Below are 26,979 nucleotides of genomic sequence, written 5' to 3'. Positions count from 1 at the left end.
CACCTGCTGAAAAAGTTTGAGGACCCTTGGGCTAAACACAGTGATAAATTCAGTAAGAGGGAGAAGAAATAAGGAAAAAACCAGCCTGAAAGGAGAACAAGAAGAGTTTTAGGAGGAAGTGAATGCTTTCTGCAAGGCAACCAACTTTAGCACTGGGTTAAAGAACAACAAGATGTGTACGTACAACAGTCATATAACTAAGAGCATCTTCAGGGTACCTTATGCAGCATACCTCCATATTATGCAGCGTACCTGTTCTGAATATTCTGAGATTCTATAAAATGCAGAATTAGGTAGAGCACTGGGTGTTACAGGAGCAAAGGTATGAGTAGGTGATTGAGCAGCCCTCCAAAAGAAAACTGTAATTCATGCTAGTTGGAAATAAGGCCCATCCTGTGTCGCTATCTCGATCTCATTTCCATTCCTACCAACGACAGCTTCAAAGCAACTCTGCATTTTCACCAAAAGAAAGGATTACCTTCAAGTCCCTGTGTACAATATCATGCTGATGGATATGATTGACACTCTCCAAAATCTGGTGAATGCAGTGGCTGCAGAAAAGAAAAAAAAAGGAAGAGTGTTATTCATTAATGTATTTATTGATTGATAACGTCAAGGCTCCCAAGGCAGAAGTGTCAAGATTATAAAGGTAAAGGTAAAGGTACCCCTGCCCGTACGGGCCAGTCTTGCCAGACTCTGGGGTTGTGCGCCCATCTCACTCAAGAGGCCGGGGGCCAGCGCTGTCCGGAGACACTTCTGGGTCACGTGGCCAGCGTGACATCGCTGCTCTGGCGAGCCAGAGCCGCACACGGAAACGCCGTTTACCTTCCCGCTAGAAAGCTGCCCCTATTTATCTACTTGCACTTAGGGGTGCTTTCGAACTGCTAGGTTGGCAGGCGCTGGGACCGAGCAGCGGGAGCTCACCCCGTCGCAGGGATTCGAACCGCCGACCTTTCGATCAGCAAGCCCTAGGCACTGAGGCTTTTACCCACAGCGCCACCCGCGTCCCCAAATTATAGGTCAAGATTATATCATCACCTATAACTATGACCAAAAGGCAGTGGAACCAGGGAGCAGTAATACATAAATAATGCAACTAGTAAATACAGGGCAGTTCTGGTGCAATCCTATGCCTTAACTGTTACCTGTGTGATCTACTGTGAAGATGGTGCAGATCGCAGTACCTTGCATTTCAGCTTGCTGCAGTGTGCTTGGACGCCCCACAAGCTTCGACCGGTCCCTGAAATTGTCCACAGGTACGCAAAAGAGAACACCACGCACCCCACAAAATATGAGTGGCAAGCCCTGGGGCCAGCTTACAAACTGCACTCGCCTACATTTGGCAGGACTCCTCGAGGCTTTAATCAATCAGCAGCCTCCTCCATCAGTCTCAAGGCTGGGATCCCGCCAGCGTGGAAAGGTTTTAGTAGCGATAAATGCGACCACATTACAAAGATGATATGCGTCTGCAGAGAGGAGCTGGACACCTTTTAAGCACAGAACCCACTCAGCGTGCATTTTCAGTTCCCTTGTTTCCCTCTTCAAGCTCCCTGCAAGCTCAATGAAAATCTGCTGCCTCTTGTTTCTCCTTCTTTTTGCAGAGAGAGGAGCAACATGTCATTTACACCTATCATGTCAGGACAACACTACACCCACATTGCCTGTGCATGAGGCAACACACACAGATTTCTGGGAATGCTCAACCAGATAGAGGTTTCCAAGCGCTTGGAAGGAAGCAGACACGGCAGCTGGTATGTAAGCGACTTGCTGCAAGTAGCAAAGTCTCTTTGATGTACGGAGGAGTGTGTATTTTAACAGCTCCTGCAGCACACCATAGGAATCTGTTCCTAGGAAGTTACAGGTTTCAAACCACCCCTTGGCAATTTCACGTTGCAGGAGTCAGACCCATCTTGATGCAAATCCCTCTGAAAAGGTAGCAACAGCAGTGCCTGGGGTGGGGGGGGGGAAAGGTGTGTGTGCTTTCAGAATCTGCTTTAAGTGTTGAGGACACAGGCTTGCTCTAGGAAAGAACAAGGCTGTGCAAGGCACGGCTTCCCCCACCCAGTAAAAGGGGCTTGCAATGTAAACCACTATGGCAGGCCCTGTGACTCTATCTTCTCAATCCCAGAAAAGGGGGGGGGGCGGTTGGGGGATCTGTATAACTAGGACACAGCCAAATTCGCAGCAAGAGACTTTCTGGCCAAAAATGGCAAAAGCGCAATGAGTCTCTGGGAAGGTCAGATTGGCACAAACTCCGCTCTCACTTGCTAGCTCTCTCCAGCCGGCTTTGGAATGCAGCTCGAAGCAGCAAGGGGACAAGCTAGCAACGACTTGAGCAAGGAAGCGCTAGACCTCTTCAAGCTGGAGGGGGAATCCAGGGGAGCAGGAGATAAGCTGGGAATATGACCACCCAGAGACATTTACACGGGCGAGGACCCCCCCCCCCAAAGCTTTGCTTAAGTGGCACTGTTCTCCTTCTGCAGCCAAGAAAAAAAAGTGGGGCTGGCAAGTGTGGCGTTAATAACAGTATTTCCCATGAATTGCTTTGAAAGCAACATTTCAGGCTGGGATAGATTGCATTTATTGGAGGAGGAGGAGGAGGAGGAGGAGGAGGAGGAGGAGGAGGAGGAGGAGGAATCCTTGCCTTGCTTTGCTTTGCTGCCAGCTTCCTTCAACCATTAAAGACTTCCATACAACAAAGATGCACCCAAATCTCCTCTCACTTGCACACATCTAGCTGAATGTATCCACAGCCTCCCTACCACCATAAAGACTAGAAACTGCTTTTTGATTATTGCAATGAGAGCACCGGTTTCCTGACGTCTCCATTGCATGTGGTTTGACTTGCTTACTTGATCAAAGTTGAAGAGGACCGGGTAATGCGGAGCTAATTGCTCTGCTGGCACTAGTATGCATCTCTTCAGTTGCAGCCTATTATGATCACGACTGCACAGACTGTTCTGCTGGGGGAGGCGCAGTAGACTATCCTGCCTTGCGACGCAGAGTCGGAGTCAGGCAGATGGCCTTCTCATTCCTTTCAACTGAGATTTAGGAAGGTTTCAGCAGCCTGGCGAAGCTTTCCAAATACACTTCCTAACCGTAGGTGTCGGTAAACCCCTGGGCCCAGGTGATGTGGAAATACTGTGTTATGCAAAGATGAGCTGAACTGCAAGGCTAAGCACGTTTTTTGCTATTCTAGGTGCCTTGCAGGCTGCTCTCATATTGACTTTATTCAGACAACTGAAAACCCTGCCAAAGTTGTGCCTAAAATGTAGGTACAGGGAGAGAAATGCAACAGCTATAGCAGAACTACCCCACCCTCCTAAAAATGCTGCAGCATAGGTGTATGGTTTAAGGGAGTGGGTGGCACTGTGGTCTAAATCACTGAGCCTCTTGGGCTTGCCGATTGGTAGGTTGGCGGTTCGAATCCATGTGATGGGGTGAGCTCCTGTTTATCTGTCCCTGCTCCTGCCAACCTAGCAATTCGAAAGCACATCAAAGTGCAAGTAGATAAATAGGTAGGGCTGCGGCATGTGTTTCCATGCGCTCTGGCACTCATCAAGGTGTTCTGTACGCCAGAAGCAGTTTAGTCATGCTGGCCACATGACCCGGAAAGCTGTCTGCGGACAAACGCCGGCCTGAAGCGAGAAGAGCACCACACCCCATTGTTGCCTTTGGCTGGACAGGGGTCCTTTACCTTTTTTTATGAGACAGTAGTTGGAAGTCCAAACATTAAATACACCCATGTGTTTTCCCGCTCTCAGGGGAACAGGTACCAAACGGAATATAGGACTAACAGGGTGTGGAATGGGAGAAAACTTTGCACCGTACACAGTACAGACTCCACAAACAGTGCTGGGAGAATTCAGTTTGCCCAACCCAAATCAGGGGGCATACAAGGTGACAAGCTCTTCTTACCTGGCATCCGCTTCACTGTAATATTCCCTAGCAACAATGTCTTCAAAAAGCTCTCCACCAGTGACCCTAGGAAGAGATATAAATTCATGAGGATACAAGTACCCACTTTTCATTTGGAGGCTGTTAGAATTCACACTTCCTGCTCAAAGCAGATGGGATTCCTCCATCAGACTTCCCTAAATACTCTTCAGAAGAATTCAGAGCAATCCAGAAACTATAAAAACTTGCTGCTTGTTGTGCATATGCACAGATTAAAGCCAAGCTATTATTTTAGCTTGATTTACAGTGCCTATTATGCCTTCTGGTTGTACGCAAGATGAAAAGATTGAAAACATTGTCCAGGTCTGGAAAGCCACCTAAAACATTGCTTTGCTGAATGTCCAACATCATATTGGAATTGCAAACGTACTTCACCAACTCAGATAAGCCTATCCCCAAATGGTGGATTGAATAAACTTCTTCAGCACACCCACAAGCAATCCTTGCTTGTGTTTTTAGACTAGAGTTACCCAAACCTGGGTCTCCAACTGTTGTTTTTTTATGACTACAACTCCCATCATCCCTAGCTAGCAGGACCAGTGGCCATGGTTGATGGGAATTGTAGTCCAAAAACAGCTGGAGGCCCAAGTTTGGGAAACCCTGTTTTAGACTTATCAACTCCTGGCCAAAAAATGGCTCCAAGTACAAGGAATTACTGGGTCAGGTTTATTTCATCAACTGCAGAGACAAATGTGATATCCCTGCAGTTGGCAAGAGCCTATTGCTCTGGTTATTTTTTGCTTTTATGATTAGAAAACTTTAAGGTCCAAAGGATATATCATTGCCAGTATAGGGTGGAAGGTCTAATGACATGGCAGTGGAACTTGGGGTGTCTGCGCAGGTTCTAGTAAAATACACAGTGTAGTACTGTGTGCAAAATTCACACATAATTTGGGTTTAAAAAACAACAACCCCACACACCCTTGAATCTATCAATTGCTGTAGCAATGTCTAGAGGAACAGAAAGGGAGGAGAAAATAGAACACCTGGATATATATTTTATTTAGAAACTCCTTCTACAGCCCACACATTTTTGTCAGTGATGATGGATCAAAGTTAAACAGAAAGCACTTACAGATCAAAGACGAGGTAGTGGAAGCCTTCTTCCGAAATGCTCTCATGGAGCCGCACTGCAAACAACAAAAAGAGACAGAACAAACTCAGCAGGAAACTGAGGAACAGAGGAAGTGAGGCAAAGTGTATTGACCTGGACCAAACCTGTGGAGAACCGCCCACCACAGTGTTCCCTTCATGAAACCACACAACTGGGTTGTGGATATATTTACATTCCTATTTGGTATTGCTGCAGTGAGTTGTTATTCACTAATAAGCGAGTACCAACAACCAACCAACAAACATTTCATAGAATCATAGAATCATAGAGTTGGAAGAGACCACAAGGGCCATCGAGTCCAACCCCCTGCCAAGCAGGAAACACCATCAGAACACTCCTGACATATGGTTGTCAAGCCTCTGCTTAAAGACCTCCAAAGAAGGAGACTCCACCACACTCCTTGGCAGCAAATTCCACCGTCGAACAGCTCTTACTGTCAGGAAGTTCTTCCTAATGTTTAGGTGGAATCTTCTTTCTTGTAGTTTGGATCCATTGCTCCGTGTCCGCTTCTCTGGAGCAGCAGAAAACAACCTTTCTCCCTCCTCTATATGACATCCTTTTATATATTTGAACATGGCTATCATATCACCCCTTAACCTCCTCTTCTCCAGGCTAAACATGCCCAGCTCCCTTAGCCGTTCCTCATAAGCCATCGTTTCCAGGCCTTTGACCATTTTGGTTGCCCTCCTCTGGACACGTTCCAGTTTGTCAGTGTCCTTCTTGAACTGTGGTGCCCAGAGCTGGACACAGTACTCCAGGTGAGGTCTGACCAGAGCAGAATACAATGGCACTATTACTTCCCTTGATCTAGATGCTATACTCCTATTGATGCAGCCCAGAATTGCATTGGCTTTTATATAGTGCTTTAGAGTATTCAGAAGTGCCCTCAGTATTCTGTAAGACAACGTAGTAAGAAAGGCAAATTTCATCTCCATTTTGCAAATGGGAAACTGAAGCTCTCTATCTCTCTTTTTTCGAAGCCTGATCCAATCAGGGCTTTGCCAGTGGGGGGAAAGGGGGTTTCCCCAATTTAAATCACCATGCCGCAAAGCTGGTATGAGACTTGTATGTTTTGCCCCGTGCACAATTAGCAGCTTCCGCAGGCCATTTAGATCAAGGAAACCATGCTGCGGTAAAATCATCATTAACGGAGCTCTGGTCCAAACCTGCCAAGCAGGCCTTGCTGCGGTGACACTACGAGGGATCAGCATTCCACAGAGGGGGTGATCCATATGTCAGATTCCCCAGAGGCCACACACGAGACACAAAGTCAAGGTGAACGTGAACATGGGCACAGATGCAAAGAGAACTAGTGCCACAGCACAGATCGAGAGGAGACGCCCGGCTAATGCAGCCGTCAGCAATTCTGCAAGTAAAGGAGGAGGAAGAAAAGAAAACCTGAAATGGAAAAGTCGGGGCAAGGATTAGCATTTCTGCTGCTGCAAACTGCTGAGGCAGAAGGAAAGAGTTTCATTGGGCATTCAAGGAGTCGCCAGTTTTTGACAGCCCAAGGCAATGTGAAACAAGGACACTTGCAAGTCAAAAGGTTAAGATGGGGCAGAGAACCTAGGTGGGGCAGCGGGTGAGTGGCATGCAAAGGCGCACAGTAGAGAGAGCAGAATGGTGGCTTTGTGGTCGCCGCTAGAATGGAATATTCAACAAGTAGGTCATCTGGACAATGTACAGCGGAAGAGCAACTTAATTGAAAACAAAAGCAGCATCTTCTCTCTGTGAAATTGCACTCCTTTCACTTAATTGCCTATTGAGCTCCAGCTCTTCTCGAACTGGAACAGCCCCAGTATTGATTGGCTGGAGCAAACCAAACAGAAAGGAAGAAAGAAATGGAAAAGGGAAGGAAGGAAGGAACAAAACCTCACTCTGTGTGTGTTTGTGTGTGTAGATGAAAAGGGAAATGTTCTCTGTACAGACAGAAGAGGATGACGAAGAGGAAGAGGAGCCGCTCCTAACAGTGTTTGCTGGCTTGGTCCCCCTTAATGGGCAGACCCACCTCTGGATTTGTGCTTCCTCCTTTTGTGCTTATTGCCCTGGAAGTGGGCACTGCAGTAGGAGAGGCTAGCAGACTCAGGTGGGATAGACCCTTGGACCTCTCTTGACACCAGCCCCTTAACCCACTGTAAGAATTTTGGAAATTCCTCTTCCCCAGGGAAATCTGCAATGGGAGAAGGGGAGAAAGCTGCATTCAGCATAACCTACAAGATCATTTCTGCTACTCAGAACACTGAAAAGGGGTCCCAGCTATCTAAGCAGTCTGTGATATGGCAGAAGTTGGAGTAAAAAAGCTTGCCTCCTTGCCAGCAAGTGGGGCACAGCCTCCCCTGAATAGGCTTGAACCTCAGATTGCTTCAGCAAACACCTATGTCTGCCAGCGTCTTGACAAGCTACCAGAGACTTTGCCTCCTGTGCAGTGGACTATTGAAAAGGTGGCATTGGGTGCCAAAGACCTGGTCCTAGGTGCCAGGGAGTCTGTTTGCGCAAGGGTCTCTAAAGCAAAGGGTACAATGTCAGGTTTAGTAGGTGTGGCCAAAGGAGCTGCCCGGGACAGCATTTTCTGTCTTGCACCCCCAGGAATTTGGCACCAAAGCCATACTTGGAGGTGTGATTCTGGCCTTCCTTGCCCTGAATCACCATCTTCCAACAAGGCAGTGTTCCTCAGTCTGTGACCCTGGGATGGTGAGGAGTTCCTGTGGCTGTCCATAGTAGAGGTCATGCTATGCTCAGCTGACCCTGGAGGAGGTGGGGCTAAGGGGAAACAGGTGCCATATAATTAGACACGCCAATGAGGTCATAATCCTTGGAAGTGCCAGGAGTTTCCCCTGCTGCTAGCTGAGCAAGGGGAGGCCACACAGGCAATGCAGACCCACCTGAGCACTCCTGCACCTACTTGTGAGGAGGCACAGCCATGGGGACCATGCTACTCTTGCCCAACCCTCTCCGTGGACCCCAAGGGCTTTGCCCTCCTCCTTCCGTTCTGGGAACAAAGGAGGTGGGGTGCAAACCAAAAAAGACTGTAGGGACAAAGAAGAAACAGGAAAAGAACGAAATGGAGCCGGGGGGGGTTGGGGGAGAGGCTTGGAGGAACACAAGACAGGAGGAAAGAAGACAGAAAGGGAAAACAGAACAAAAGCACAAGGTAGCAGGCAATTTGGCTATGCACTTATGGAGCTGTAGCCACACCCTACTGAGTCCAGCATTAGCCAAAGAGAGGTGTCATCCCAAGGTAAAGGAATGCCCTCCAAAAGGCTCTGGAAAAAGCAAAGTGACGATGTCCTCCTTTCCGAGTCCATTTCTTTAAAAGCACGTACCATAGTGAAATGGCAGTGAGCGTTGTGATCCAAGAAGTCCTGGTTCAAATCCTATCCCATCTAGGAATTCACTGCGTGCCCTTAAAGCAGGCAAACCAGGATCTCACCCTTCTGGCTGTGTGCATTAATGGTAACACCACTATAACCAACCTTGCAGAGCTGTCACAAGGTTGGCTGAAGTTCTTCTGGACACCGCTGTCTAAATGACTATTTACCGCTATTCCTTCTTGGCATACTGCACGGAACACAGCATTATCCTAAGTGGATTTCTGTGCTTTGGACTTTCCTCAGGTTGCATTAATGCTCTTCCTCTCTGTGTGTTTTACGGTAGGCACACCTGCCCTGTATCCTCTCTCTTCAGAAAGACAATGTTAGATAAAAACCCAAGGGATTAGACCAGTACCAGGAGGTTCTGTTGCTAATGGACATTTACCTAGAAGTGATTAGTCAGCTCATTGTTATTTAATTAACAGGCTACATCCTGGATAGTTGACTGTTAAGCTGCCCTTCTTTTGCAATACTCTCTGTCATAAAAGTAGTCCATTGCGTTTTCTTTAAATCATTTACAGATGGAAATGCTATGTTCTGTGTCTTCCCATGGCCTCCTTGATTCTGGTACCTTATATTTTCAAAGTTCCCCACTGAGATTCTCAATGAAAGAACTACCCATCCCTCCTCTGTGGTTAGGAGCGGTGGACTCGTAATCTGGTGAACCGGGTTCGATTCCCTGCTCCTCCAAATGCAGCTGCTGGGTGACTTTGGGCTAGTCACACTTCTCTGAAGTCTCTTAGCCTCACTCACCCCACAGAGTGTTTGTTGTGGGAGAGAAAGGGAAAGGAGATTGTTAGCCACTTTGAGACTCCTTAGGGTAGTGATAAAGTGGGATATCAAATCAAAATTCTTCTACTGTTCAGATAGGAAGCGCCATCAACTTCCCATTGAATTTATACAAAACCACCTATGGAAGGCGGACAATCGCAAGAGAAACTTGTTTCCCCAATTAACAATTACCACGTTAACAATAATGACATTTTAAAAACTCTTTACAACCAGGGCTTCCTTGCTAAATAAAACTGTATTCAACTCCATTTACACTGTTCATATGTAAGCCTGGTTATAGACCACAGTTAAGGAAATCAGCTGGCTGTTCAGTCCAAGCAGCCCTCACTTTGCTTCTCCTTTCCTACAAACTATGGAGCGGCTGGCTTAGCATTACAGTGGTGCCTCGCAAGACGAAAATAATCCCTTCCGCGATTCTCTTCGTCTAGCGGTTTTTTCGTCTTGCGAAGCAACCCTATTAGCGGATTAGCGCTATTAGCGGTTTAGCGGCTATTAAAGGCTTAGCTGCTAAAAGGCTATTAGCGGCTTAGCGGCTTAGAAAAAGGGGGGGGGGAGCGGAAAAAAATCGCAAGACTTGCAAGACGTTTTCGTCTTGCGAAGCAAGCCCATAGGGAAAATCGTCTTGCGAAGCAACTCAAAAATGGAAAACCCTTTCGTCTAGCGGGTTTTCCGTCTTGCGAGGCATTCGTCTTGCGGGGCACCACTGTATGTGCAAACGAGCATGCATGGTTGATTGGTTTCTAAACAAAAGCATGGACAAAAACTTGGGTCCCCGTTCATGGTTTGTTTCGAGAGAAACAAACCATGAGTGTTGGCTCACATATGACACTAAGATAGCTGCTCCATGGCTTGTTCCCTGCTCTAAGAATGGAAGAGTAAAAAGCAGGGATTGCTCAGCTGCTTGAAGAAGTGTGTAGCTCGTGCACCCACTAATTTCCCCAACAATTTAGCTAAATTTAATATAAACAAGTCCACTGGAAAGAGCTTCAAAAGCACAGCTCGAAAAGTGAGTGAATGGGCAACAGCATGGCAAAAAATAAATTCAGCGTGACTGGGTGTAAAGTGATGTACATTCACGTATGCAATGGAGATCTGAACTGGCTATGCCTATCGACGAAGAAGATACTTGGGTTCTGGTGGATAGCTCAATGAAAACCAGGGATTTTTTTTCAGTCGGTACTCTCCAGAACTCAATTCCGGCACCTCTCAGGTGGGCGTCATTGCTATTGTAAGACAACAAGGGAGGTGTTCATTGTGAGTTCTGCCACCTTTTTTTCTTTAAAATAAAAATTAAAAAATAGCACTGATGAAAGCCAACAGCTTTGAAACAAGCAAATTCCAAGCTAGGATCTGAAAATAAAACTGCCAATATCATAATGCCTTTATATAATCTATGGAGCAGTTAGATTTGGAATACTGTGAACAGTTCCGTTTGCTCACATCTCAGAATGGATAGGATAGAGAGCTGGAAAAGGTACAGAAAAGAGCAACCAAAAATAAGATAGAGGCTGAAGCACCTTCCCTACAAGGAAATGTTGAAGTATTTTAGGTGTTCTAGATTCAGAGAGGCAATTTGGGGTGCGGCGGGTTGGGGGTGGTGGTAAGGATGGCAGAAGCAGACAGAATTACTGTGCGGAGAGAGATAATGATTTTGCTCCCCCATCACAGTCCTAATACTCAGGGTCAACCAATTAAATGGCTTGGCAGAAGATGCAGAACAGACAAGACACCCATCCTTCTTCACAACCTGTATAGTTTAGTAATCTGTTGTTATCATATTTTATTTTAACTGCAGTATGTTGTTTTGGGTTATTTGTAAGCAGAAAATGCCGACGGTACTAATGAATAATTAGTAAAATAAATCCATGCCTAATACATCAGTTATCTTCCAATTCGAATTAAGACTGCTGGCCTCCTTTCATCTTTTTGTTTAAACACACACACACACACACCAACAGACAAGCCACCACAAAAACTCTGCCACCCTCCACCGCCTCCTCATTTTCAATCAGATACAGTGCTCTCTTCCACATGCACAAACCAAAACTTCGAGGTTCACAAAGCCTCTCTCTCACACACACACACACACACACTCTCTCTCTCTCACACACACACACAGAGAGAGAGAGAGAGAGAGGAGGAGGAGGAGGAGGAGGAGGAGGAGGAGGAGGAGAAGAAGAAGAAGAAGAAGAAGAAGAAGAAGAAGAAGAAGAAGAAGAAGAAGAAGAAATGGGCAGATTTCAATACTGTAGCAATCTCTCTGTGACATTTAGGCTGCTTAGGTGAAACAAATGCTGATGCAAACAGACAAGGCAGCATTGAAATGGGGATCTCAATTTCTTGCCCAGTAACTCCAACATTCTTTCTTTCTTTCTTTCTTTCTTTCTTTCTTTCTTTCTTTCTTTCTTTCTTTCCCCATGTCATGTAGTCTCCAAATTGCTCTGGAGATCCTTTTGCAACAAGACACTCTGTATAAATGCCAGGTACTCAAGAGTCAGCACTAACCTCATCCCTGGGCGCATGCCAGGCAGCCATTAGGCAGAATCTGCATCTCTCCATATCGGTAATGGCTCTCTCGCTGCCCCCATGCATTAGCTATTGGGGGGGCGGGGAGGCAGTTGCCCTACTGAACTACCGCAGCAAATTGAGTGGAGATGGGATAAGAAGAACAACCAGAATGAATTTACTCCAGCCTACTCCCCTCCGCCCGCCCGGCCGCCAATCCACTGCCACCGTCCCCACCTCAAAATACTACACTCGGCATTAAGGATGTGTTGAAGCTACAAATATAGAATACACACAGGCTGACAAGACGGCAAAGTGAGTGCTATCATCATCAGCAATGCAACTGATGCACACATTGACACAGATGGCCGCCACCCACTCGCCATTTTCCCCAACTGCTCATTATCCCAACACAGCCAGAAATGTGCATGGAAGAGGCTGTGAACAGCCCCGCCACATCAACAACACCCATTGCCAGCAAGACTCCCCACTGCACACCAAGATACAGGTTCCCACAGTAGGAGTTCACCGTTCAGCTTCGGCTGTCAAGGGCAGCTCAGCTTCCCACCCCCAGCTTCTCCCTAATTATATTAAAACGGGCAGAGTTTTGCTGCAGCTGCTAAGGCAGCTTCCAGAAAGACTTTCCTTTTAATTAAAAGTTTGCTATTAAAAAGCATTAGCATGTGTAATGCAAATAATCCTTTGTAAATCATCTGCTCCAACAGCTAATGACGGGCTTCGCTGGAGTGGTAACGGGTGACATAAGGATGGTTAGCTAACAGGACACCGTGTGCAATTATTCACTAGTTCCTTGGGATTAACCCTCTTTCCCCCCAACCAACACCCACCCCAACCAACCGAGCCACACCAGGGATAAAAAGGGAGTTAAGAACTTCCTGTCTTCCGTGCCCCCCCCCCAAAAGTGCACTGCCTGCCCTTCCAAACTGAGGAAATTCATCCTGTTTTTCAGCAGATCCTTGCACATACAAGATCCATTGCAAAAGAAACCATTGGCAGCAGAAACACCCAAGACACAACTGAAGAGCCCTCTACTAAAAGGAAAAAAAATGGGAATTTGGGACACCACTGAAGGTGGAAAAGGGAGAGTCAAGTCAGAATCACTGCTGTTTATGTAAGTGGCCAGTTCCCAGCCAATCCTGCTTATTTTTGCTAGCCGGCCCAAATCAAACCAACCTTCAGCACCTACGTGGCTTGAGGCCCAGCTATTTGAAAGACTGCCTCTCCCAGTCCCTACCAACCTGTGCCTTAAGATCTGCAGGAAGGCCCTGCTTGCACTTCCAGGAGAAGTTGTAGTTTGCAATGTAACACTGCAGAGAAGGGCCTCCTCTGTTGTGGCACTCTGGATCTGGAATTCCCTTCTCCTGGAGTTATGTCTGAGCACTCCCTCTGATGTTTTTAGACATCAAGACAAATCTTTTTATTCAGGTCTCTGGAGACGCTGATTTATGTGACATGTTTTTGCTGTTGGATTTCTGCTATATAATATTGTTCAATTTAATACTTTAATATTGTACTGATGTGTCATATTTTTATGAACTGTTGCTTACCACCCCGAGAACCCTTGGGTTGAAGGGCGGGTTATAAATCTGATTAATAATAAAACAAGAAAGAAAGCGTGTAGTGGTAACGTTGCAGAAAATTGTAAAGGAGAGGGGAGGGGGTGCATTTTTCACCTCTAGCACCAAAATTACTTTTGGCCAGCTAGAATAGAATGCTACACTTTCGAAAGCAGGGTGGACCTTGGTGGTTCACTGAATGACAATGGAATCGTTTGGCAACCAGCTTCCTGCAGACATAATTAACAAAATTATCACCTAAGAAATCATCCGTGGAAAAATACGAGGAAAAATAATTCAATTTATAATGCAGCGACTTTGGAAGATGCAAACATGATTCCAGGAGATTCGAAAGTTAAGAGATGGCAAACCTTTCCTTCCATTTTTTGTCTGTTTGGGTAGCTTTAGCCCAAGGAGCATCAGTAAGTTATCATTAAAGTTATGGCACCAGTGTTTAATCAACTAACTGATTAAAAACATTTTGATAAATTAAAAATATGCCCTGAACAAGGCAGATCTAAAACTTTTTTTTTTTTAAAGACATACAGTGGAACGGTTTCCAAACGTCTTGGAAGCCGAACGCTGAAAAGTGAATGCTTCAGTTTTCGAATGCACCTCGGAACTTGAATGGCTTCTGAGGCGCATTTCTCAATTTTCACCATAGACTTTGCTGACAGCCCTTTGATCCTCGGTTTTCAAACGTTTCAGAAGTCGAATGGTCTTCTGGAATGGATTACGTTCGAAAACTGAGGTTCTACTGTACAGTGGTACCTTGGTTTACGAACTTAATCCGTTCCGAAAGTACGTTCATAAACCAAAGCGCTCATAAACCAAGGTGTGCTTTCCCATTGCAGCGGGGGACTCAATTTACAAATGGAACACACTCAACAGGAAGCGAAACATGTTCTTATTCCAAGGCAAAGTTCACAAACCAAAACACCTACTTCCAGGTTTGCAGCGTTCTTAATCCAAGTTGTTCATAAACTAAGTTGTTCTTAAACCAAGGTACCACTGTACTTACAAGAACTGTAGATGACAGCCAGCATCTTAAAAAGAAGCACACTCTCTCTACCATAAAATAGGACACATGTCTGTCCTAAAATAGTATTGTTAGGAGATTGTTAGTCTTTTAAGATGCTATGGGACTTTTTACCAATTTATTCTATAAGGCAGGCTAGCATAGGTGCCTCTCAGTTTTGTTGGTAAGTGCCCCAAATGTGTGGAAGAAATAAATACTGTGGAAACGAACGATTTCTACATCTCTACTAAAATAGCCAAATGAGTGATGGAGGCTGCAGCTACCTTGCTAGTAGTGTTTCAGCTTTGTGTTTCTTTTAGCCTTTCTGATAGCCTCTTTTTCCCTGGGAATGCCCAGCCAAAAAAAGATAGATGTTCAAAGTCTGCATTGCCTTCTCCTATGGTTTTAAGGAAACCTTGTCTGCTGGCTGCAAGACTGGCAGTAAGTTCAGCAGTCCCATTAAAATTTGGAAGGCATGAGGAAAAGCAATAGCAACCCAGAGATGCTGAGCAGTTGAGACATAACTTCTGGCAAAGACCAAGATAAGAAATTACACAGGAGCCCAAAGGCTCAATCAGAAGACAGATAATTCCCATACTAAGAATACAAAGATAAATGGGGAAGGAGATAAGGAGGAAAAATAAGGATATACAGATCCAAGAAAGTACTTGAAAGAAACCTAATTTCAATGTGAAAGAGAGAGGGTGGTATCATTTGTGCCACCCAAAATCTACTCCTGCCTACCACCAGTTAAGAAGTTGAGCTAAAAAGCAAGGGGGGGGGGACAGATTCTTTAATTTTTAGGCAACAAACCTTGTTAAAGGTAAAGGTAAAGGTAAAGGTACCCCTGCCCGTACGGGCCAGTCTTGACAGACTGGGGTTGTGCACCCATCTCACTTAAGAGGCCGGGGGCCAGCGCTGTCCGGAGACACTTCCAGGTCACGTGGCCAGCGTGACAAAGCTGCATCTAGCGAGCCAGCGCAGCACACGGAACGCCGTTTACCTTCCCGCTGGAAAGCGGTCCCTATTTATCTACTTGCACCCTGGGGTGCTTTCGAACTGCTAGGTTGGCAGGCGCTGGGACCGAGCAGCGGGAGCGCACCCCGCCGCGGGGATTCGAACCGCCGACCTTTCGATCGGCAAGCCCTAGGCGCTGAGGCTTTTACCCACAGCGCCGCCCGCGTCCCTAAACCTTATTAAGCCCCCCGCAAATTAGAGTTCCAATGTACCTCCGATCTCACCATGCCAAATCTCCCACCCCAACAAGCAGAATTCTATTTACTATTCTACATTGACCACCCTCCTAAAACTTCCAAGAAAGGAGAATTCAAAACTTCCTCCAGCAACTTGTTCTGATATCTCCACCACATCCCCCAGCGCAATGTGTTGCCTGGGAAGTGTTTTTGCAGAGGGGGAGGTTTGATACCAAGGAGGGGAGGGAATGAAGATTACTATTTTACCCTACAAATAACTCCTGGAACCATGACAACCCAGGCTTCTCTTCAGCAGCTGTGAGATCATTCCAAGGCACAACTATTCAAAGCCGGAGCTGGGAAAACAGTAAACTGTGTCTCCTATCAAAAGGGACTCAATAGCAGGTCCTGTGCCCTTCCCTCATGACTCCAGGTTCACACGGGAAAAATGGAGTCACCCCATGCAGAAAGCATGGGGCACAAGCGCTGGCTTAGCGTACTGGCATGCAAAAGTCCATTGATGTTGCTTTGCTAGGGAGAAACTGGGGGCACGAAACTGAAGGATGTAGAGCAAGAGTTTCCCAAGCTGTTCTCAAAAATTCTCTGCTTCTGAATCCATCTTAAATGCGGTTTGGACACTCTAAACTCAAGGAAGAGGCTCCGTGCAAACTTTCAAGGTTGGGAAATGGATTCCTGCCTATGAATAACTCCCCCTACCTACAGAAGCACTGGTCTCTAAAATTGCATGTTATGAGTTTGGGTTATTGCTGCTTTCTGATTCCAGGTTCCACTTCACCCTCAGTGCCCATGAATGCTGGTGGGCAGAGGATTGGATTTTGACCAAGGTGGAGCTCACGTTGGGCCAGTTACCATCTCTCAGCATGATTTTTCTCACAGGATTCTTGATGCGATTACAAAAATTGTGAGGAGGGAACTCTGAGCTACTTGAAGGAAAGGGGTGTGTGAACACAGATAGAATTATAGAATTGTAGTGTTGGAAGGGACGCGGGTGGCACTGTGGGTTAAACCACAGAGCCTAGGGCTTGCCGATCAGAAGGTCGGCGGTTCGAATCCCCGTGACGGAGTAAGCACCCGTTGCTTGGTCCCTGCTCCTGCCAACCTAGCAGTTCGAAAGCACGTCAAAGTGCAAGTAGATAAATAGGTACCGCTCCGTCGGGCAGGTAAACGGCGTTTCTGTGCGCTGCTCTGGTTCGCCAGAAGCGGCTTAGTCATGCTGGCCACATGACCCAGTAGCTGTATGCCGGCTCCCTCGGCCAATAAAGCGAGATGAGCGCCGCAACCCCAGAGTCGGTCACGACTGGACCTAATGGTCAGGGTAACTTTACCTTTACCTTAGTGTTGGAAGGGACACTGAAGGTCATCTAGTTCAACCCCCTGCAATGCAGGAATCTCAACTAAAACATCCATGATGGATGGCCATCCAACCTCTGCCTCCAAGGAAGGAGAGTCCTGCAGGAGTTCTCACTGTCAGGAAGCTCTCCTGACCAGAGACAACCTTGGAGGGCCCAGCATGACATGGCCAAGCCATTGGGCACTGCGGGCTTCTAGAGAAGTCTTCTCCTTCTGGCTCCAGCTCACATTTCGATAGGGGTGGGTGAGGAAGTAGCACAGAGTTTCCCTTTCTAGCCCTGCTTTCTAATCCAGAAAGAAAAGAATGCTTCCAACATGTTGTGCTGTGTACATACTACTTGCCAGATCCACAATTAAGAAGGGCAACCTCACAGCTGGCAAGGTTAATTATTTTAACCTGCCATTGTGACAAGAGGGTAGTCAAGGGATATTTGGGCCTTTCCCAAATGTCCAGAGATTATTCCCACCGCCACTGTCTGGATATTACTCATATTCCCATGCCCATTTGGAGAACTGAACACACACAAAAACCATGTACTTATTTATATGCGCTGTTGTCTCAATATTACAAGATTAATTACACAGGGTCAGGAGGCACCCAACATTAAAATAAAAAAAACATTAAAGGGTTAAGGGAAGACAGTCTCTCCCCTCTTCTCAAACCAACGAAACAGAATGTAGTAAAAATAATCTCCATTTGGATGGTGGCCAGCAAGAGAGTGCTCATGAGGAATGTGAGAGTGAACTGGTTGCAAATCATACTTTAGTGAAGTTATGCACAAAAATTTATCCCCCCTGACTTATTTGCAAACAATGCACTCGGCTTTTGAGCTGCCTTTACCAGCCATAGTTCCTTTCACACCCCCTTCTTGTCCTTCCACAGAGATGGGTAGATTATGGTCCACTGGTTGATCACTTTGCCAATCTACAGCAAGTTGCTCCTAACATCTGCTGGTTGCATCATCATTTCTAAAGAATACCCTAAAGTGGGGAAGAGGGTCTTGTGGCCCCCTAGTTGATTTCAGACTCCAGCTCCCATCAGCCTGTCCAATAGACAGGGTCAATGAAAGTTATAGTCTGGCAAAATCTGGAGAGCTACAGGTTGCCCATCCCTGCCCTAAAGCTAGGTATTATTTGCAGCCTGTTAATTGGAATGAGAAGAGCGTACATTTGCAGCTCTCCTAGCTGAACTCATCAGAAAAGATCGATCTATTGGTGCAGCCAACCCTTCATCTGAGTGGGTTGTGGGTTTTTTTTGCAGTGTTTTAATTTGCATGAGCGGTTCAGAAATTACTTCACTGATATATAAAGAGGTGAACACAGTGACTCAGTGATGCTTACTCCAATAGGAGATTCGTATTTTCCTCGTTTTCATGATGAAGACTTAAGTGAAAGGTATCTCTGCAGTTTAGAGTGCAAATTCATAACTGTTGTGTAAAATTGCTATATCGCATTGTATATTCATAACTATTGCATATATACATGGGCTATTTATGTCTTCCTATACGTTAAAAGGGGGAGCTGGTGCGAACTGGTTTATGTGCTGCTATCCATTTCTATCATTATTTGTGACTGTCAGGGCTGGGCTCTGAGCAGCAGTCTCCATTAAGCCAGGAACCAGTAGCTGTGGGCTGAAGCCAACATTCAGAACTAAAAAGAAAAGCAGGCTTGAAGGACAAAACCAGGAAGCAGAAGCAAATGGCAAGCTGAAAGTCAGGACCAAAGATAGCCAAAGGATACAGAACTTACCAGGGCAAAGAAAGAGCTTTGTTGCTCAAGCAAGGGTTAATTGGAACTGGAATTTTATCATCTTTCCGGTCCGAGAGGGTAAAATGGCAAGTCTGGGTGCTGGATGAGTGACCTGGAAACCTGGGCAATCACCCCCACAACCACATTGTACTTCTGAGAGACTCCAAGTGCTTCAAAAACAAAACATGGCAAGCACGGCTTTTCTCATGCTGGGCGTGCAGTTGGGGGCGCCATTGCAGCAATTGCACACCCGCCCCTCACCAGCTTTAATTTTGCAGGTGGGGAGGAGAGAAGGGGACTGTGACATCGCAGTTCTAAAGGTGCAACACGAGGTAAGGGGGCAAGGCAGTTGTGGGCGCGGGGGGGGGGCTGACAATCACTCTTTTTTTGGTAGTAAACTGCCAAAGTCAACCACAATTTGAGGACCCCTGACCACAGGAGTTGTTCCAATTCGAATATAAGTATTAATTATGTGATGCGAAGAAAAAATGGGGAAAGGAGAAACTGTAATACCCCACGGGTATTTTGTCAAATGAGTTCCCAGAGCAAAAAATGTGCCGAAGCCTTAGATGTTGTTCTTGTATTTTTCAACATCTCACCACTTTACGGTTCAACGTTTACGGTGCAAAGCCAGATTAACTATTCTGCGAAGTATTCTGTGCACTAGGATCCAAAGTGAAAGGGGCCCAACATTTAGCCTACAACAGCAACAGCAACCAGCTGAGCAATATATCATGTTTCTAGACTCAGAAAAATTAAGGAAATTGGTAGCTTGGCCGGTATAATAGAAATTGATGGTTGTATTCAACGTTAAAACTAAGGAAAATACTCTGTTGGCACAATTATCTTTCCTTGCACAACTGAATGCTCTCCCTCTGCGCCAGAGAAGATTTGGGGGTAGTAAGGAGCGTGGAGGGAAAGGGAAGAACATTCAACTGCACTAACGCTAATCCTTGCACTAGTGCTAATATTTCATCCAGTACCATGCTGATTATTTATTTTATGTGTATTCTGCTTTTCAAGTGAATTATTGATTCACCAAGCTATTTCACACTCCAGAGGAATTGTCTTCTTTCTTTCCAAATCATCAGAAATCATCTTAGATGTTTCACAGTATGTAAATTCACAGCACAATCTATACATGTTCAATGGGGTTTTGCTCCCAGGTACATGGGTATATGAGTGCAGCCTCAATCATCACTGGTTAAAAAGCATGCATGCAACTGATTGAAACATTTATTTGCTGCCACCTCTTCCTGTGGTTCCAGTGCTATTCACTATCTGTAACCTTCATGAACATCCGTTACATAGAATCTGAGGGTATATGCAGAAATTGAAGCACTCAAGTGATATATATATATATATATATATATATATATATATATATATATGCAGGTTTTGGTGTCCTCGGGTGTCTTCCCGTGTAAAAGTTGGGGTGTCTAGGCTAGACACCTTTTACACGGGAAGACACCCGAGGACACCAAAACCTGCATTCCTGTACCCGTGAAAATCTACGAAAGCAAATATATATATATATATATATATATATGGAAGGTTGAAAGACCTCTGTGCCATTATGCTCAGTAAATCTAAAATTCAGAACCACTTCTGTCACACACTGGGCTGATGCCACATTCACGAGCACACAAGGAGGTTGAAGAGGCAAGAGGCCCAATAGCAGAGTCAAAGCTTCCTAGTTAACGTGGACCCTGTTGCCTGCCCTAAGTTCTTCCTAAAAGGTAAAGGTAAAGGGACCCCTGACCATCAGGTCCAGTCATGGCCGCCTCTGGGGTTGCGGTGCTCACCTCGCTTTATTGGCCGAGGGAGCCGGCGTACAGCTTCCGGGTCATGTGGCCAGCATGACTAAGCCGCTTCTGGCAAACCAGAGCAGCGCACAGAAACGCCGTTTACCTTCCCGCCGGAGCGGTACCTATTTATCTACTTGCACTTTGACGTGCTTTCGAACTGCTAGGTTGGCAGGGGCAGGAACCGAGCAACGGGAGCTCACCCCGTCACGGGGATTCGAACCGCCGACCTTCTGATCGGCAAGTCCTAGGCTCTTTGGTTTAACCCACAGCGCCACCCGTGTCCCTGCCCAAGTTCTTCCTAGGCAAGCATTAAATGTCAGCACTAGTTTAATAAAACAAATTTACATTTTCCCAGGAAGAGATAAAGCATCAGCTCAAGGTTAGCTCGCCTACGGCATTAAGGAATTAACATGACGGTGGCAATGCTTGATGGTGGAACCCTGTGGAATGCCTTCCCGTCAGGTGTCAAGGAGATGTGTAACTATATAACATTTAGAAGACATCTGAAGGCAGCCCTATACAGAAAAGCTTTTTAATGTGTAATGCTCTATTATGTTTTTATATATGTCGGAAGCTGTCCAGAGTGGCTCAGGAAACCCAGTCAGATGGGCAGGGTACAAATGTTGTTGTTGTTGTTGTTGTTGTTAAACTAAAAGGTTACCAGTAGAACACGGCCATCGCTCAAAATCAGCATGCCCCACACATTACAATCCTGCAGTTGGGGCAGGAGGAAAGAGGGGGAGAGAGCGCATATCTAGAGAGAAACCAACTTGGATGTCCTCTTCCATTTGTAAAGTTGGCTTGCATAACTTCAGCCCCATGGAGCGTTCCCTCATTCCCTCTGAAAAACCTAGTATACAGTGTAGTGTGTTCCTCTCCCTCTGGCTCCACATCACTGGCTACTGTTGGCAAGCAGGCATGGCACTGGCATTAAAATGCCAGGCCTTCAGGTAAATTGCATTTGGTATTTCAGAGGGGGAAATGAGGCTGCTGCTTCTAGTAGTAACCCTCTTTTTCTAGCAACACTTTATTGCAGACATAAATGAGGTTGGGTGTGACTCAAAGTGATCTTCAGAAATATAATCCTGCCAACTTAGCTTTCCAAAGCAACAGAGGAAATCCAAATTGGGGCTTTCTTTTCCATTGCTTAAAAGGGAGAGAGAGAGAGAGAGAGAGAGAGAGAGAGAGAGAGAGAGAGAGAGAAATTTACCCCCAATGGTGCACCACAAAGAGACTGACATGATGGGCAGCTTTCCACAAAGCTGTGGAACAAGCAACAATCCTACTGCTGTTTGGCAGATTCCGTAAATAACGTGGTTTTGTCCCCAAAACCGAACTTTATTTTTTCCTCTCTTTTTTCCCCAGTTCAAGTTGAAGTTTGTTCCCACGATCCCACCACTTGTTGCAGCCCTTCAGCGAACCCTCCAAGCGAACAATTATCCTGCTCCCTGTTCCTTGGGGTGACAGGAAATAAACCTGCTCACAGGATGATAACCATGGAAACACAGGCCCAGAGTGAGTGGAGCTCTCCAGCAACAGACAAAGGAACTTGCAGAGTAGAAATAAAAGACAATCAAGCTCTCCCCATTTACAGAAGCTAATGGTCAAAGGGGCCAGGGATCTGGCAGCTTAAGAGCTCTGCATCGGAGACTTCTGGATCTTCTGAAAGCAAGACTTCAAATGAATGCTCAGGGAGAGGAGCCAAGGATTGGATGTGGGGTGAGTCCCAAGAGTTCAGTGGAGGCAGAGTATGTTAGGCAACAAGCTCCCTGTTTAACAGTTTGGACTGTGCAGCAATGGATGTGTACATAGGGAATGGCTCGCTGGTGTGGTTCTTTTACAGCACATCACCTTTGTTGGGGAGCAGGTTTGTAAACTGCCTATTTGGCGGCAAAAGCAGGATTCCCAAACCCATGGCAGGCAAAGCATTGAGTGGGGTGTGGAAGAGTGTGTCTGTTACATCTGCAGGGCTATGCTTAATTCTTTCCTTGTCCGACATTTTCTTCTACAACTGTCCACTTACTCATCTGCTTTTCCCCACTTTATTTTAATGAAGCTTCTACCTGCCTTTACATTTTGGAAAATGCCTTAGGAACGTACAAAAAAGTGAAACACACACAATAACCAAACTAAAGGGGGGGGCAGATAAAACAGATTTAGATTAAAATACCAAGGACAGAAAGCTTAGGCTGCCAGAACTAATGCTTGACAGGGAAGAAAATATATTTTTGCACTGTGGCGGAAAGCCTTTGGGGAGGAGGCAAGAGGGTTCCACAACTTCGGTGCCACCATAAAGAAGACACTTTTTCATGTCCCAATCATTAAATGCAACTCAGATGGTGGTGGGACACAAATAAGAGCCTCTCCAGAAATTCTTAACGAGGGAACCGGGTTCATATGGAAGAAGTCTTTCAAGAGTCATAATGGCTAGTCTAAATTGGAGCTGGTATAGTTCTTGGAACAAGGAAGTTGCATGGTGAAAACAACTGGATGCAGACAGCTCTTCTGGGCCAGCAGAGGTTTCCAGACACTTCTCAAAAATCAGTCTCCCCAGCCCTATTGAAGATCTCTACAGCTTCCAACTAGGGTTACTGGAAAATGCAGTTTCCCCAGTGCTGCTGGCGCTTATTAGCAGCCCTGGGAAATGTAGTTTTCCCCAATATTCCTGGCTAGTGACTCGCAACCATGGCTACATGAGAGGCACCAAAGAAGGGAACCAGGAGAGAGGTACCTTCCTCTGGGTCAGTCTCATATCTGCACCACCAGAGAAGGAAGACTGATACGCCAGTAGGTGGAAGGCAGGAGGAGATTTGCAGGAGAAGTTTGCACCATCACTAGTGCAAAGTCCTCACCACATGTTAGTGAGAAATCAGACTAGATCTTTGGGTTGTAACCTAAAGAGCAAGCAGCTATGAACTTCCAGAGCAGGGTGACAGTAAGGTCTCCCAAACATATGACAGCACAGCCCTTTACGGCCTTTGATAATTATCTACTCATTTGCTCATCATGTCATACATAAGAGTCTCAAGGCAAAAGTAAAGATACAAATATAAATAGGAGGGCAGGTGGGTGGGTGGGGGGAGGGGGAGGAATCACATATGAGATTAAAAACACAAGTAGCAAAGCACCAAACATGATCACACACAACTTCATAGAACAATAAAAAACCCCACATTCCCCAACGTCAGCATGATCACCATCAAATTAATTAATTAAAAGATGCCCGACAAAGCTGTGCGGGAAAATCAATCAAATGTCTGGGAGAAGAGGAAATTATTTTCCTGGAGCCAGAAATATATGCAAGCCAGACTCCAAAGTTCCCTGCTCCGTAGTTCCAGAATTAGTTTGCTGTTGTTGTTTTTTTAAAAAGGGGAAAACACTGAGTTAGCTGAGAGAGGCATGTGTGGGGAATTAGGAGATGGAAACACCATGACCAGAAAAAGGAACCATGTCAGATCCCTGTGCCTGAACCAACTTTTTTCCAGGGAGTCTGAGGAACGGAGGCAAAATTGTGGTGGGATTAAATTCTAGGCCAGGGGCTCTCCAGCGGCAGTCTGCCATATTCATTCAGGTTGGTGGCTGAAAATGGGAGACAGCACTTCCATCACACTAAATATTCATATTGATTTTAGCTGCACTTTTGCTGCTTCTTTTATTTCTTATGTTGCATCTTATAGCATTACAATTTAAATTCCATGGAATACAATAAGGTATAAGATGCAATAAACAACAGGATCAGTGAAATTACAATTAAGACTCACACAGCATCTAGCACAGCACACGACAGTGCATCACTACAATGGGTGGATGGGGTAGTGGGAAAATCATTAAGTGGTCCACCAAGATCCTTAGCAATTTTCAAATGGCCCATGGCACACACAAAAAATGGAAACCACTGTCCCAAGCCTTCTTGACAAAATAGTAAAGGTAAAGGAACCCCTGACTATTAGGTCCAGTCGTGACCGACTCTGGGGTTGTGGCGCTCATCTCGCTTTATTGGCCGAGGGAGCCGGCGTACAGCTTCCGGGTCATGTGGCCAGCATGACTAAGCCGCTTCTGGCAAACCAGAACAGCACACGGAAACACTGTTTACCTTCCCGCCGGAGTGGTACCTATTTATCTACTTGCACTTTGATGTGCTTTCAAACTGCTAGGTTGGCAGGAGCAGGGACTGAGCAATGGGAGCTCATAGAAACTGGCAAATCATCAAGTCTGGATGGCATCCACCTAAGAGTTCTTAAAGAACTCAAGGGTGAAGCTGCTGATCTAACAAAAATAAATGACTTGTTCAAAAGATCAGCCTCCGTAAAAGGGGACAGGAAAATGGTTGATGGTCACACCGATTTTTTAAAAAAGGGATCCAGTGGGGATACTGGAACTTGCAGGCCAGTTAGCTTAAACATAAGTACTTGCTATCTTGATGAAAAGCGGTAAGAGATAAAATAGCCAAGCATACAGAAGAACAAGCCTTGCTGAAGCAGAGCCAGAACGTCAAGTTGTGCACGGCAGCTGTCAAAAAGCCCAATTCCATGCTAGGGATAAATAGGAAAGGAACTGAAAATAGGACTGCCGATATCATGATGTCGTTATAGGAATGTATGGTGTGATCACACCTGGGAGTACAGTGTACAGTTCTGGGCACCTCAACAGGGACACTGCATAGTTGAAAAGGGTTCAGAAATAGGCAACCAAAATGATCAATGGGAAGGAAAAGCTTCACCCTTTAGGACTATTTCGTTTGGAGAAAAGGCAAGTAATTATGCATGGCATGGAGAAAGTGGAGGGATAGGATAGAAGTTTTCCTTCCTCTCTCACAATACTACAACTCAGGTGACTGCTGGAAGATTTGGGGCAGAAGAAAGGAAGTACGTCTTCACACAAACTGTGGAACCAACTCCTACAAGAGGCAATGGCGGGCATTAACTTGGGTCGCTTTAAAAGGGAATTAGACAAATCCATGGAGGAGAAGGCTACTGGACCTGATGTTCTACCTCCTATGTTCTACCTCCACTGTTGCAGGCAATATGCTTCTGGATCCCAGTTGCTAGAAACTACAGGCAGGTGTCTGTTCAGCCCCTGTAAGAACAGGATGCTGGTCCAGACAGGCCTCTAACTAGATCCAGCAGGCCCTTCTTAAGTCCTTATGGAGATGGGTAAGGAGCTGTGCTGGGCACTGGAATGCCATTTCCAGAGAGCAGAAGCCTTGGGCTTATGAGGCTTCAGTAGGGACGCCCAACACCATTCTAAGTTTCCGTTTGCTCGAATGAAGTTCGGAGACCCCCTTCTAGGAAAACGCTTTTCATTTCAGAGATAGCGCACGTGCACGCACAAGGACAGGGGCCCTATAAACAGTGGTCAGTCATACAGCTAAATGAAACCTCCATATTTCAGGGGCAGTATACCTTTGATTATGACCTACTGGGGAGGGAAGGGGAAGTATGTGACCTTCATGCTTTGCTTTTTCTGGCTAGCTGCGCTTTGGTCTGTTCCAGCAAGCAGTTCTCATTCATGTAATGGATCCCTTCATTGAATATGCCCTAGAGCAGAGCTAACGAAGTAAGCAGTCAGGGACAAGCCAAAGGGAGTGCAACCACTCTGTAATGGCAACCACTCTCTTCTGCTTGGGTGTGGAGGAGTTCATGAGACAGATCAGGGATGGGTCGATAGTGGTGAAATGCACTTTCTCTGAGGAAATGTCTTTTGAAGTGGAGGACAGAGGTACCGTATTTTTCGCTCCATAAGACGCACTTTTTTTCTCCTAATAAGTAAGGGAAATGTCTGTGCGTCTTATGGAGCGAATGTGTGGTCAATCGCTGGCTCCCTTTCCGGCCCCGGTCCCTTGCCCAGGCCTCCATTGTTGAATGTTCTGCAGATGGAGGCTGTTTTTCCCCCAGCGACATGCGACTGGCTGATTAGATTATCTTTCTGGAAACTGTAGAAACGGCTCCCTTTCCTTTCCTAAAGAAGCTGCAGAACTGTGAGTTGAACCCCATAAAAACAGATTTTTTTTCCCTTTGCAAAGTAAGCTCAACAACTTTGAGCTGATCCTCAAAAGAAGGGACTTTCCCCCTTTGCAAAAGAAGCTGCACAGCTGTGAGCTGATCCTCAAAAACACGGCTTTTCCCCTTTGCAAAAGAAGCTGCAAAACTGTGGGCTGACCCCCCCCCCCCAAAAAACCCAGGGCTTTCCCCCTTTCCTCCTCTAAAAACTAGGTGCATCTTATGGTCAGGTGTGTCTTATAGAGCGAAAAATATGGTAATTGCCCCTCACCCTGAAGTAAGCTACCCAAAATGTTTCTCCAGCACAAATTATCGCTCTCTACCCACCTGGCTCTGGCCCCCACAAAATGGCTTGCTCACCATTTGCAAGGAGAGAAAATTCCAACGAGCTTCCTGTCCCTGTTGAGCTGAAGAATTTGAAGACTTTTCTCCCATGCTACTTACCGATATTTGGGTGTTTTAATAATCGGCAGATACGAGCCTCACGTTCCAGTTTCTGGTGATCTAAGAGCAAGAGAAAATAAA

At 45.9% G+C, this 26,979-nt stretch overlaps 1 protein-coding gene across 31 annotated transcripts in view; it reads right to left on the bottom strand.

Annotated features, from left to right (window-relative positions):
• The window catches only part of CAMK2G (calcium/calmodulin dependent protein kinase II gamma), a 159,586-nt gene that overhangs the window by 68,369 nt on the left and 64,238 nt on the right, over positions 1–26,979 (bottom strand). For all 31 annotated transcript variants that reach the window (XM_028729051.2, XM_028729050.2, XM_028729058.2 and 28 more), the window contains exons 3-6: positions 26,899–26,958; positions 5,033–5,087; positions 3,919–3,984; positions 479–551 (exon numbers count right to left, since the gene is read on the bottom strand). In XM_028729051.2, coding sequence (XP_028584884.1) covers positions 479–551; positions 3,919–3,984; positions 5,033–5,087; positions 26,899–26,958 — 254 coding nt within the window. The remainder of the gene's footprint in view (positions 1–478; positions 552–3,918; positions 3,985–5,032; positions 5,088–26,898; positions 26,959–26,979) is intronic.

Source organism: Podarcis muralis, chromosome 6, assembly GCF_964188315.1.
Source record: "Podarcis muralis chromosome 6, rPodMur119.hap1.1, whole genome shotgun sequence".
NCBI classification, from domain to species: Eukaryota; Metazoa; Chordata; class Lepidosauria; order Squamata; family Lacertidae; genus Podarcis; species Podarcis muralis.
Note: the sequence above shows the minus strand (reverse complement) of the source record. Positions and strands in the feature narration are given on the sequence as shown.